Below are 14220 nucleotides of genomic sequence, written 5' to 3' on the forward strand. Positions count from 1 at the left end.
GATTGATTTCTATCTATTTTTTCAAGTATGTGGTCAACACAGAGTCACCAGAAGCATGTTTTTGGAGATATTTTCCAGAAATTTTATGGTTCTCTTAAGTCTAGGGCTTGACCTCCAATTTTTTAGCGAAAGCTGCAAATCACAGTTAAAATTTAAGAAGGTGTTCAGTTTTTTGTTTTTGTTTTTTTCTTTCTTTCTTTGAAAGCACTGTTCACATTTTGGATCACTTCTCTGATAACTATTTTATTCACTTCAGTGCCCCTGTCTATAAAGTCTCAAAACACATGTGGGAAATGCCAGCTTCTGATTACATTGGTGAAATTCCAACCTTGACCCCAAAGCTGTGATTATTCAAGATGCCAGATATACAGAATTATTTACTGGGCTTCAGGAGAGCTGTCCAATCACATACGTCTTGATTCTTAAACAAATTCTCCTCTGGGAGTAAAGATCAAAATAATACTCTGATGATGCAATTGCTACAGTGAGCAAAGCCAGATGAAGAGAAATTATAAAGTAAGGCCATAAAAACGTCTGGAGTTCTTTGTCCACTTTCAAATGGTAGCTCTCAGAGTGGGGTTTTGTTTTTTTTCTTCATTGTGTAAATAGACAGTCCTCACTAAGAAGTCTCAAGTTGCTCACGAGGCATGGGGGCCTGTGTGATGGCCCTATGCATATCTCTCCTCAAAGCATTCTCTCACGACATGGCCTGTGACCTGACAGGACAGATTCGCTGACAAAGAGGAAGAGAAAATGGACAGGGATCTATACCACGTTATGGGAGCAGTTGATGGTTCTGGGAGATGTTAGCACACACGTGGTAGGGTTGGGAAGCGAGGAAAGTTAGTGGGCCTTGTGAGTTCCTGTCAGGATGATGCCTTTGGCCACTTACTCATTGACCACCCAAACAAGGAAGAGTATTAATGTGTCCAACACCTTAACAGGAACATGACTTTGATGGTTTGCCATTCATCTGAAAGAAATTTAGGTGATTATAGCCACCCCAGGCATGCCCTGCTGTAATGAGCCTTGTTTAATCTGGCCTAATGTGTTCCTATGATACAACTATTCAAGCCATTGAGGCTCCTGAGGAAGAAGAGTAAAAAGCCTCTGGCCACGTTCTCCATAACCTCGGATTGGGGGACCCTGAAGCTTCTTGGGATTATCCTCAGAGAAACTTCTGTTGGTACAGGCAAGTCAAGAAGTTTTCATGTTGGAAGGTCATAGAGATGCTTAGAAAAAGTCCAGATCAACCTCACGCGAAAGCTCAGAGTCTGTCATAAACAGCTGTGTGCCTCCACTGTCCTCAGCTTCTTGCATAATGATAGGAATGTAAGAGCACAAGAAACATTTGTGCAGTGTAGAAAAAAAATAAGCATGGCCCAAGAGGGAAAATGACTCTACTGCCATCATCTTCATCCTGAAGTTCTGGGGAGAAAGATGAACAAATTTTGTGAAGTCTGAATCCACCATTCATAATGCAAACTTATGGAAGTTTTGCCATCTTTACTTAGGACCTTAAAATCATGATGAATTTTTAAGTGACCTTACTCATGGATATGTGTGCCAAGATTATCAAGCAATGAAAGCAATAATAGTGTGGACTTCTGCATGTGCCTTTTATAAATAAATGATATTGAACTTCAAAAGACACGGTTATCACTTTCATTTTCAAGAGGCAGAGACAAAGAAGCTCTATCTAATTCCCTGGAAACTGTTGGACTTAGTATGGACTGGCTGTTATCAGCTTTTGTATTCACAGTGTGTCTTGAAGTCACTGTGCAAAGTGGCCTCTTGATTTGTGGAGTGAGAATTTGAAGCTTTGAAAGTCCACTTCTGTCCCCTGAAACCCACAACACTGATTGCAACATGAGTCTACCTCTGTCACCTCTGGCTGCTATAGCTGCCTGCAGGCTAGAGAAATTAGCATTTTTTTAAAGTATTAAAAGCATATTTACATACAGTACAGATCTATATTACTAAAACATTCTCAAAAGTAGAATGGCACTAGAAGAGAGAGAGCTCTGAAGTCAGCACCTGGGTGTGGGGAGATTGTCTTATAGAGTGGATATACTCTGTACTCATCGCAGGAGCCATGATATCATTAAGTTTGGAGCCATGGTATCAAAGTGTTTCTTGCCGGAGAACTCTCTCTGAATGGATGCTGCATGGTGGTGTGTCCATTTGAATCACAATGTTGGCATCTCATTCAGCTTAATCATCCTTCCCAGCTCTGTGAAAGACATGTAGACTCACTCCATCGCTTCTGTAGCTGGAGGTCAGAGTTTTTACAAGAACGTGTGATTATGATCCTCAACAAATCCTGCAGATCTGAAAGCTAAGAGCAACTACTGAGCCAGGAGATCCTGTGTGTGAGTGCTGACAGCACATCCTGGGAGGTTATGTCTGAGAAATTTTAGATCCTTTTGCAAAATTAGATGAATGAACTTAACTAAGTCAAAAGTGACAGATGAAGCAAGAATCAAGAAAGCCTTCGCCTTAGCCAGAGGTGCTTCCTGTGCAGTGTTGCCTGTAGGCTGGCCCTGGTCTTCATTGTTTGGCATTCTACAGCTTTGTTTATTGGCTCCTGCTTAATAAGCCACTCGCCTTCATTTTCCCTGGTAGAGCTTATTATGTTGTGGATGCCATAGCATCTACCAGAATGAAGGGGGAGATGCAGGCCCAGTTACAGTCTCCCCTTCCCAAATTTCCACTTGGCTGTGCAGTCTTCAGGCGCATATTTCATCACGAAACAGAGACCACCACATGGATACTCAGGCTAAGAACAGAGCCTCTTTTCCACCAGTCTTTTGAGGCAAAGATATTCTGATAAATAACAATAGTATCTATCCAGAGGATTGAAAAAATAAAATTTATGGTTTTTTATGAAGAGAGTAAGAATATCCCTTCAGTTTAGAGAACCCCAGGGCTTCCAGATATGGCCCCACCATTGCAGTCCAGTCCTACTTACAGACTTTTGATTCATGTATGAAATCGAGCTGAGGATGGGGGCCAGCCTGGCAGAAAGCATCAGGCACTTCAGGAGACGGCCATCTGTCTGGCTTTTGTGGGAGCACACATGGAGGAGTCCTAGAGAAGGGGTGAAAGGGAAGCTGCTCAAATGATTAGGGCTGCAGCCTAGGTGGGGAAGGTGAAATGGGGTTCCTGGTTTATTCTGAGAATGAACAGGCCTGCCCTGTTTCAAACACCCATGTATGCCCAGTGGGGTTTCTTTCAGAGCAACGTTTGACCCCCACCCATAAAGTAAGATTGCCAAATGATTCAGTGCTTGGATGGAACCCCTCCATGGGAAAACAAAGCACACATCCATCTGTCTTTTGAGTTAATAAGCATGAGAAGGGGTCAGGTTTTCTTTTCTTTTTTTCTTTTTCACAATGATATCCATTGACCGGCACCTCACAGTCTTTGTAAGATGCGCCGAGGAGAGATGCCTCTTACTTAGAACACCAGGCATGCTGCACCCGAGTCTAGGTGGGCACATGTGTCCACAGAACATTCAGGAATGCAAACAGATAACCTAGTGTTATATTTGTCCAAACACTCAACCCATTTCCCTAGAGCATATCAAAGATGACTTCAATATCACATAGTTCTAAATGCCAGTTGCCTGGGGACCCCTCTGCCCAAACAAGGCGCAGCTGTTCTGAAACCACTACTGCCCCAGAAGGGAAGTTGGATGCTGCTCTGGGTAGACAAAGGGCAAGTTCTCGTTTTCCACAGAACTGAACACACCTGGCAGAACAGGAGCTTCCCACCCTCCTTTTCCTCCCCTTTTCCTTACCCATTTGTCATCTTGTTTGTATGATCACATTTGGGTGAAGTACCTTTTGACCCTTCCTGAGGAATGTGCTTGCTCTCCCTCCTCCTCTCATATGTTATCCTGTCTTTGATTTTATTTTCCCCACCAAGGCAGATCTTCCCCAAACGTGGGGTGCCTCCCCTTTGTCTCCTCAGCACCTGGCATGGTTATGTGGCAGGCAGTGTTGCATTTACTTGATCCTACCTTAAATGTCCTGTCTTTTATTTCCCAAGCGCACTATCTGGATAGGGTAGTTAAAGGTATGGTCTTCCTTCCTCTATTTTTTTCTATTGTCTTTGTGTGTGTGTTTGTGTATAAGCATAAAGAAGAAATGCGTATATTAAAAAAAAGTATACATACACCCATAAGCATGGTGTCCAGATACTGCCACATCCCCAGCTTTGTCACAGCATCTCCTGCCCAGTGGGTGGGTGTTTCATCACAAGGTGGTTGATAATACCCAGAGTGTCATTCTTCCCCCAAAAGTGCTCAATCTGTTTGTGACATCACCATTGTGCTACTGTCCTTCCCTCCCCATACACACATACACTCCTCATGCTTTCTACCCTATCTCATGTCACCCTGCCCATCCCTTACGGCCCCTGGTCCATTAGAATTAAGACGGTGGGAACCAGAGTGGGTGGCCAGAGAGAAGAAGAGACCCCAGAGCAAGCTAAGAAACCTGAAGAGCTGCATTCTCACTGCCGTGTTCACTCACCCAGCAACCACATACGGAGCACCACCGTACCAGAGATTGTGCCAGGCTCTGGACAAAGGGCAAAACAGACCCCCGACCTCAGGGAGTGGGTGGTCTTTTGTTTTTCTTTTTAGATGCCTGGCTTTGGTAAGTCTTCTCTTTGAAGAATATTCCCTACAGGCAAAGTTATTCCTTCTATTTTAAAAACATTTACATTAATTAGGTGGTGCCTAGTTTTCCAAATAGGCCTCATTGCTCTAAGTCTCAAGATGATCAGATATGTGACCTCCTAAAGGATGCCAACTCCCCAGGAGAAAAACCACACCCTATCTTTTTATCCTTAAGCCCTGGCACAGCACCTGGTTAAAGGCTTGTGCCCTGCAGGCAGGCTGCCTGAGTTGAATCCCAAGTCCGACACTTAATAAAGTGGCTGACTTTGGAAAAGTTACATAACCTCCCTTCGCTTCAGAGTCTTTATAAAAGAGGATGATAACAGGACCCACCTCCTAGGGTTGGCGTAAGGATTAAGTAAAATAATGAATGTAAAGGGCAGGAATGATGCTCAGCAAACATTAGTTATGCTGTTCTAGCATCATGTGCTCCTTCTCACCTTTAATGTGGAGAAGGACTTTGCTGGTGAGACTAATTTGTGAAATTAGAAAGAAAAGGTGAAATTGGCTTTTAATAAGAGATAGCAACTTCTGTTTAAAAACTTATGGAGAAGGCTTAGAGGAAACATAAATTACTAAATGCTTTTCAACTAGGACATCTTTGCCAAAGACTGCAGAGGTGTTATTAAACCCATCAGTGGATGCCTAGTGTTGAGAAGTAAAGTTCCTGTTATTTCACATGTTGCTCTTCAATTGAGAATAAAATCTTTCCAGTTAGAGAGAGTAGTACCTGTGAGTCTCTCTGGGAATTTCACAAATAATCACTGGAGGAATAATTAAACTAGATTAAATTTAAGTGTTACCATCTAGTTGGTGATTTTTTCCCACTAGGTAAAGTATTTCATATTCATGAGTCAGGAAATCATAAGTTGCTTCAAAAGACAAATGTTTCTTGGCAAAATCTATGTCTGTACCAAGTACCTATCTGGCTAACTTTCTGGTACAGTGGGTACTAATCCTAAAATAAGAATTCAGAGACCTATATAATGCATGCTCAGGACTTGTCAAAATAGAGTGCTTTGCAGTTCAAAGACAAGCCAATTTCTATTCTGTGCTTTCCAATTGTATTGGTAGAGACTAAAGAAATAGCATTCACTCAACAAATATAGAGGCCAGGAAATGTAGAGGCCACACAACAGAAACAGTCGCTTCTCTAGGGTAGCCCACAGTCTAGCAGAGAAGACACTAATAAAACAATTCCAACAAGATGAGAATTAAGATAGGGTAAATCCAGGGGCCACTTAGCAAAGAGATCTCTAAATTCAGAAGGGTTTTGAAGACCTAGATTATGAACTTTTACATAAACAAATAAGAAAGCCACTGAAGGTTTGGTTTTTAAAAGCAGGATGATGACTCCCCAGGAGAAAAAACATTTGTGATTTGGAAGGCTCGATCTGGCCATGTGTTGGAAAAGGGCTGAGGGAGCATTAGGGGAAAGGAGGCCAATTAGACTATTGCTGTTATCTAGGTAGGAAATGATGGTGACCTAGATTAACACTTCTAGGGAAGTGATGATGGGGATGAAAAAGTACCAGAGAACAAGAAATAAAGCCAGAAAGAAACAGGAGATTTTGATATGTTAGGTGGGTGTGTTTTTAGCCCCTTGACTGAAAAATAAATAACATCAAGGATTTTGAAAGTCTTCTAGTCATACCTGCTGCTAGCTTCAAGGGGGGGCTTCCTCATAGGCTTAGCAGAAGGTGGAAGATAAAGCGGTCCCTTGTCATTTAAAGGGCATCATTTCTTTTGAAAAGCTTAGCCCTTCTCTAACCCTTAAAATTACCTTATTTTGGCTCTAGCAAATGCCTGGTGTGAGTCCTTCCAGAGGGAACTGTTAATGTCACTTGGGCTCTCTGAATTATTGATGAGCTTCAGGGTGTGTGGAATTAATGAGCTTCAGTAGTGGGTAGGGATGGACATATTGCTTTAAGAAAGTCAGCAAGTCACCCCAGAGGAGCCTTCCTCATACTGGCTAATGAGGGTGTGATTATCCCAGAAGCAAATTGCTAGGTGAGAGCAAACCTCAGTCAACCCACAGGTACTCAGGGTCCCTGTGAAACTCTTTCAGAAACTGATAGGCCAGTGCAGATCCTCAGGGCATAAGTGTTCCATTTAAAGAAACTGATGATGGATAAAGTTCCCCGCGATTTCCCATGGAGGGATTTCCTTCCTGGAGAACACCTGCTTCTCCAGGCAGTTTCAGAGCAGCTCAGGATGTGTGCTCAAGGCACTGAGGGCAAAGATGCGCTCACTAGAGCAGGGCTAACCACGGTGGAATGGAGGACTCCACTTTTTCTGTTACGGAGGAAAGTTCTGAGGTCAAATGGAAAATGTCCTCAGAATCTAATCAGGTTTCTTTATTGTAAGACTTTCAGAGACTTTACTATATTAATATTGAGTGTGACTTTCTAGGATAAGACAGTAGGATGCAATGTTTCCCAAACTTACTTGATCTCAGAAGCTTGTTTTCTTATGACCTCAGAGAACTAGTAAAATTCACACTGAAACATACTTTTTGAGATAGAAGACCCACTTTAAATCCTTTCTGGAACAAAGTAGGGTAGGTAGAATATAAAATTCTTCAGATAAGGGGATATATGGCATCTCTGTACACCCCAGAATGAACACAAGCCTGACATCCAGTCAGGTTTGTTGAAATTAAGAACAAAGTTGATGTTGCTTTGACCTTCTTCTTGGGTTGGTTACACTGGAAGAAACTAACAAACATCTCATTCAAACTCTCATTTTATGGATGAAGAAATTGAGGCCAGAGAGGAAAAGTAAGGTCCTATAAGTTAGTCAGGCAGGAAGTATCAGAACCGAGGTCTCCTCTTCCACTCATTGATTCATTGCAACAAATATGTATTGAGGGTCTGCACAGCATGAATTAGGCCCAAAGTTGCTTTAAAGGAGTTTCCATTCTAATGAAGGGAGTAAAACATTAAATTAATTGCAAAATTGCAACTTACATACCCTTGGGACAGTTGCTCTCAAGAGAAGGACAAGGTGCTGGGAGAGCATGAAATGGTGGCCTGAGGCTAAGACAAGAGGCCCCAAACCCATCTCACTGCTTCCCACGCAGCTGCATGTGGATCCTCATGACACTGGGCTTGTCTGAGGTCTCTTTGGCAAGGTTTGTATTTGTGAGGACCATCGTTTTTTACCCAAATGTTGACATGGTTTGAACTGACAAAAGGTTATTTTCTGGTTTGTGGATTTCTTAGTGCAGTTATACAACATTAAAATAAATAAACTCAATAATAATAATAATAATAATAATAATAATAATAGCAGCTATCTTTTATTTAATACCTACTTATGTTACCCACTGTGCTAAATAGTTGACATCCATTATTTCATTAATCTCCTCAACAACTCTCTGAATTAGTTATTACCTCCATTTTACAGATCAGAAAATTGAGGACTAGAGAGTTAAATAATTTGCCAATCATCCCACATGTAGTAAGTAAAATGGTGATGCTAGGATTTGAACTGAGGTCTGTTCAGCTCCAGTGTCCACACACTATTACAGCACATGGTTTTTAAAAAAAATGTAGGATTAAATATTGTGAATTAGAAATGCTCTAGAAATTTATGATTTAAAATATATAACAAAAAGTTATTTAGTTTAGAAATAACAAATGTAAGGTGTGTAGCACAGTGGCATAGACCTTGAGTGTATAGCAACTGTCATTGTCATTACTGTCCTGAAGCATCTAAACCACATGTGTCAAACACATGGCCCGCAGGCCAAATCCAGTCCGCCAGGCCTTGCAATGTGGCCCACACCGCGCTGTCATCACTGCACTCCGCTGTCAGTTTATGACATTGTCAGTTTATGACTGTTCAGTAAACCATTCGGCCCGCGATTTAGGCTGGATTTTAGATTTTGGCCCCTTCTCTGATTGAGTTCGACACCCCTAATCTAAACCATGGATTGGCAAACTGCAGCCCATAGACAAAATTTGGCTTATCACCTACTTTTGTAAATAAAGTTTTGTTGGAACACAGCCATGCTCATTCATTCATAAATTGTGTGTGGTTGCTTTCAAGCTATAATGGCAGAGTTGAGTAATTATAACAGAGACATTATGGCTTACTCGCCTAAAATATTTATTATTTGGAACTTTATTGAAAAAGTTTGCTGATTCTGATCTAGATAAATGCCTCAGTTTACTATTTTGCCTTCCTGTGAGCCTAACCTGAGGTTGTAGGTACAACGTATGATTTTACTAAAAATAGGAGTTAAAGGTAAATAGAAGATTCAAATATTATGTTTGAGCTATAAGTCAGGCTGTGTTTATCAGGCATAAATCTTATTTAATTCTCCCAACTACCCCATTTTAAAAGTTGTCTGAGGCTCAAAGAATTAAATAATGCCTAGGTCCTACAGCCACTGAATGGTAGAGCCAGCCTGTGATATGGTTTCCAAGTTTGTGCTCCTGCACAAGAGATGTTCTTTGCCTCTTACAAGGGGCAAGAGAAAGCAATATACCACCATTCTTAAAATTTGGACCTTGTTTCCTCCAAGACTGATTTCAAATACCAATGAGGCCTAATTGACAGGAAGTCCTAGCCAGCTGGACACGAATTTGAATGGGACTCATTGGAGAATGAAGGAGCCTGTAATTGTTTAGACCAGGAGGGGTGGCTGATTTTGGCTCAGGAGTTAGAATGCCTGGGTGGTCATCTGTGCGTCACAGCACTGTGCCTGCGCTTTTACTGCTGCTTTCTCCACCAGTTTTGGGTGGCAATGCTGGTGCTTCTCACCTTTCCCAACAGGCTTCTGCTATGCAAAGACCACACAGCCTACACTTGCTCCTAAACTTCTGGAGGAATCTCTCCTAGGCTCAGAGTGCACACTCAATAAATGGTTCTTCCTCTGAATGGAAAACACAGTGGCCAGGTTGATGGATTGGTTGCTGTGTTGAACATCTCATATAAGTGAGATGTTCTTTTCTTTTATGTTGCAATAACAGTCAACTACCAAAAGTCCTTGAAACACTAAAGTTTTAGATCCTAATTGATTGGCCATTTAGTGAGTGTCTACCTTAGCCTCGGTCTTGTAGCTACATTCACATTTGTCCCATTTAAGAAAAAACAGGTCGATTCTCAGTTATTTCATGGCAGAGAATTCAGTTTGTAGCCAGACTTGTAGCTGTGTGCTGCTCATAATATTAAATTAAGTGTTATAGATGACAGAGTATTTTCCCATCATACCTTTCTTTCCCTGAGACTGAGCAGAGGCAGAGAGAAGGCAGGGAAGACGTGCCAGTGAAAGGTGGTTTTTTGTGTGTGTTTTTTTTAAATAGCTCCTCTGAGAAAGGCATCAGCAGGATTGTTAAAATGGGGACTTGAATGAAAAACAAGTAACTGAAGTGAACCAAGTAACTTGGCAGATTCTCAGACATAGATTTCTGAGCCCACACACTCAGAGAGAGGGTCATCAAACACCTGTAAATCTATTTGAATAGTAATAAAAACTCCCCACCTTATGATATATTCAAGGCAGAGTCTAAATATGGTCTGGCCCTTCTTGTTGAAATCACCCGCAGCCCTCTCAGACAGATGGCCCTCCTGTGTTAGGTTCCCACCATACTCTGTACATCTCCCCGAGGGCACTTAGCAGTGAAATATTTTGCTTATACAAATCTGTCTCCTTTGATAAGCTACATGCTCCTCAAGAATAAAAACTAGGTCTTATTCATCTCTGTTCTTCCAGTGCTAGCCCAGGGAAGGTGCTTAATAAGTGACAGACAGGCAAACAGATGTCCAGATGAACAAAGTCAGGGGAGGGCATGCTGCCCGTTTCTGCATGTTCAGTTGCAGACAGCCCTGCTCAGTCTCTCTTGTGTCAGTCACGAGGGCTCCTATGGGTGTATAGCCCTGCTTAGTGGCTGCAGATAAGATGGGAAGAAAAAGACCCAAGGACGACGCCTCAGAGCAAAGACAGTTGTTTATGAGAAAAACAGGACAAAAATAATTGAAAAGCCTGAGATCCAATACAGCTGACCCAGTAACAAGAGCTGGAAAAGGTGCAGCTTCTAGAATGAGACCCAGAGGTTCCGAGGGGTATGAGGAGTAAACAGATGATTTATTTGCCCCAAACAGCTGCTAGAGACTGGAAAAACAAGAGACTGGAAGAGCAAGAATCAGGCAGAAAGTTCCATTAGTCAGATTTCAACAGGCCTACGTATACTGACTCTCACTTTAGAATCCTGATCGCTTTTGAAAGAGGAGATTTTAGATGCAGAAGGTGTGGGTTTCAGACCTATCCCTGTCACTTCCTAACTGTGCCACCTCCTGGCTGTGCCACCTCCTGGCTATGCAGCCTTAGCAAGTTCTCCACCTCTGAATCTGAGTTGCCTCTCAGGAAAGTGACAGCTCCTAATGCTATCAGCCTCCCTGGGTGCTGAGGGCACCGATGTGCTGATGGGATGTGAAAGCATTTTGTAAGTTGGCAGGCAGAGTGTGAATGTGTGTGACTGCAATGGGCCACGGACGATCCGACCTCAATTCTGTGTGCTTTGCTTTGCAGAGGGTTGCCCTGGGTTGTGCAATGGCAATGGCAGATGCACCTTGGACCTGAATGGGTGGCACTGCGTCTGCCAGCTGGGCTGGAGAGGAGCTGGCTGTGACACATCCATGGAGACCGCCTGTGGTGACAGCAAAGACAATGATGGAGGTAAGGCTGTGACACCCATGAACCCTATGCAGCTTTGGGGTGGGGGAGGGGGGGAGACTTACAGTGGAGTGTGGGCATTATTACTGAGTTTACAGGTCACCAATACACCATCTGGCTAGTCAAGGAGGCCTGCAGGGCTGGCATAAAATTGTACATGTGGTCAGGATGAGCACATATCACTAGTTGTTCCGTTTGAATTAATTAAAAATAAGTAAATGAAATTATTTGCCATCCGACAGCAAGTGCATAGGAGAAAGCATATGGAGGAAAGAATTTTTCAATTCAATGGTGAATGAGTTGCCCAATAAAGCTATGAGAACCCCCTCACTGGAAGTGCACAGGAAGAGGCCATCCAATCCTGTGTCACAGGAGGTGGCAGAAAGGATGCTTCTCCAAGGTTGAGTTACCTTTTTTCTTCTGTTCCTCACCAAGCACACTGGGGGCCACCTTCTGCCCCTGTGGGTTTATAATAGAATCTCTTTATTGTTGGATTTTTTCTAAGTGCTGGATAGTCAAAACCTAAGGAAGGGAAGCCTAGTCTTGTGGAACATTTATTACCTGAGAGTGAAGCTCTGACCCCAAATCTTTGACTGCCTATATATCTGTAAGCAAGCTGCTTGATGTCTCAGGGCCTCATGCTTCCCATTTATACAATAGAATGAAGCTATTGGATCATGAGGACCATTCTAGTCCTTACCTTGGTGCTAGAATTAGCCTTCATCTCTCTGTTATGTAAACTTGGATAAAGACAACCATGATGTGGTTTACTTTCCCAGGAATATGAACTGATTCTCCCTGATTCTACCTATCTTTGAGGTTATAAGGAGAATAAAAAAATGGAAATATGGGGGGGGGGGGTGAATGAAACAGTTAAGCCTTCTTTTCTAATGATGACCTAGTTGGCCTGGTCCAGATGTGTTTATGCAGCTCCCTCATATTTATGCCAAGGGACTTTCTGGTATACAGCAGAATAGGAAATCAACAGGCCAGAAACTTTGTATGCCACCCTTTGGGAATGTTCTACTTAAAGTGATTCTATAATCTCAATGCACCATAAAGATTAAAAGGCCAATTGTGTATTATTGTGATTACTCTGGTTCATTTGCCTTGAGTTGGCTGTAGCAAGCTGGAAAGGGCTGTTTGAGACTGCTGGTCTTACCTGAGCCAGCTTTTATTCCTTCTATCTGCTGCCTGCATCCAGGAAGTGATTGGGCCTGTCCACCCAGGCCTTGGCCCATGGAGTAATTGTCACCTGTAGTAGCTCATGGGACTTGGCCTTGGTTGCCAGGAGAGACAGGGGGTCCATGTCCTCTTCTTGACATCTTCCAGGATTGAAGTATCCTGTAATCCATCAGAAACTTGAGTTCATTAGTTGTGTGCTCTGTAAATACCCAGAGATCCTACTGTGGGGCCAGGCCCTTGGCACAAAGATGAAGAAGTCTTGTCCCTGCACTTCAGGAACTCAAATGAGGAAGAAGGACCCAAAGTTAAGTGCTAATGGGCGGTCATAAGCGAGGTTGTAGAGTCAGATATTGGTCATTGTGGGAGTAGGCAGGCGTTCATCAGGAAGGTGACACTTGGGCAGGTCAGTTTCCAGAAAGGAAAGGGTTTTCCATTCAGAGAGATCATGATGGCAAAGGCAGGCAAGGAAGGGAAGGGCACCAAGTGTTCCGTGATGATATTGGTGGTCTTATGGCAAGATAAAGTGCAATAACATTTGTTCTTCACGGGAAAGACATGTTAACCTAAATTGTCTGCATAATTTGTCCAGCAATTCCTTTCATTTCACCTGTATAGACACAATTCCAGTGCCCAACAGGAACCTCATATAATAGAAGGGCAAAGGGGCAGCCCCAGGAAGTCACTCTCTTCTCAAGAGTCCAGGATTTTGGCCAAAGCCTTCAAACCGCTATTGAACATCTGGGTAGCAGCCGAAGTGAATGTCTTTGAGAAATGTGGAGAGAGGGTGCATCTCCCCAACAGCACACATACAAAAACAGGTTATTAGATAAGGTTTTCTTAGTCTCTCACATGAAACGCAATCCCAGTATATCCTCTGTTTACTATCCTTCGAAGCCAGCCTTCCCAGCACTAGAACTCACCCCAGCACAAGAGTGAGCGTGTGTAGCTGTGGACTGTCTGCATGGGGGAGCTCCAAGCCCCACAGCTTGGGAGGGAGAAAGAGCTTCTTGTCATGGGAAATGGGGATGTTCCAGACCCCAGGGGAACAGGGCCTCCTCCAGCTGCTCTGAGAAATGAATGGCAGGAGCTAGAAAAGAACAATCAGAAAATCCCCACTTTTTTTTTATTAAGGTGAATATACCTCTTACATTTATGAAGCATGTGATGGGCTGAAAGGTGCCTTTACTTTGTAGAAAAGCCATATCACCAAAAGCATGGTCACCTGAGATCATTCACTCATTCGACAAATGTTAACTGAATGTCTACTCCACAGCTGGTCCTGTCCTGGGGCTTCAGAGATAGTCCCTGCCCTTGTGAAATTCACAGCCTGGAGAAAGAGAGGAGTGGTACCCAGTAGCAATGCAGGGGGATCGTTGCTGTGATGAGGAGGCATCCACTCATTTAGCTGCTACTATCAGATGCATGCATGGTTGCCCCACTGGGAACTTGCTATGGTCCCGTTCCTCTGAGCCTTCCAGTCTAGCCAGGAGGATAACCCATGTGTCATCGTGATTGGGAAAACAACGGGCTAGGGAGACCAGATTATTGAGGGAGCTTGGCCTTGGATTCTCAACTGTGAAATAAGGAAACATGTCACCTCAGAGCCCTCCCTGCTTGGTGGGCTCTCCACCCTTTGGGGGAACCAAGGGGGTCTCTGGTTGGCATG

The 14220-nt window shown here is 43.1% G+C and overlaps 1 protein-coding gene across 7 annotated transcripts in view; it reads left to right on the forward strand.

Moving 5' to 3' along the window:
- The window catches only part of TENM4 (teneurin transmembrane protein 4), a 695703-nt gene that overhangs the window by 587308 nt on the left and 94175 nt on the right, over positions 1–14220 (forward strand). For all 7 annotated transcript variants that reach the window (XM_084894429.1, XM_084894427.1, XM_084894432.1 and 4 more), the window contains one exon: positions 11226–11372. In XM_084894429.1, coding sequence (XP_084750555.1) covers positions 11226–11372 — 147 coding nt within the window. The remainder of the gene's footprint in view (positions 1–11225; positions 11373–14220) is intronic.

The sequence above is a fragment of the Pipistrellus hanaki genome, assembly GCF_964339955.1.
Source record: "Pipistrellus hanaki genome assembly, chromosome: 9".
NCBI lineage: Eukaryota > Metazoa > Chordata > Mammalia > Chiroptera > Vespertilionidae > Pipistrellus > Pipistrellus hanaki.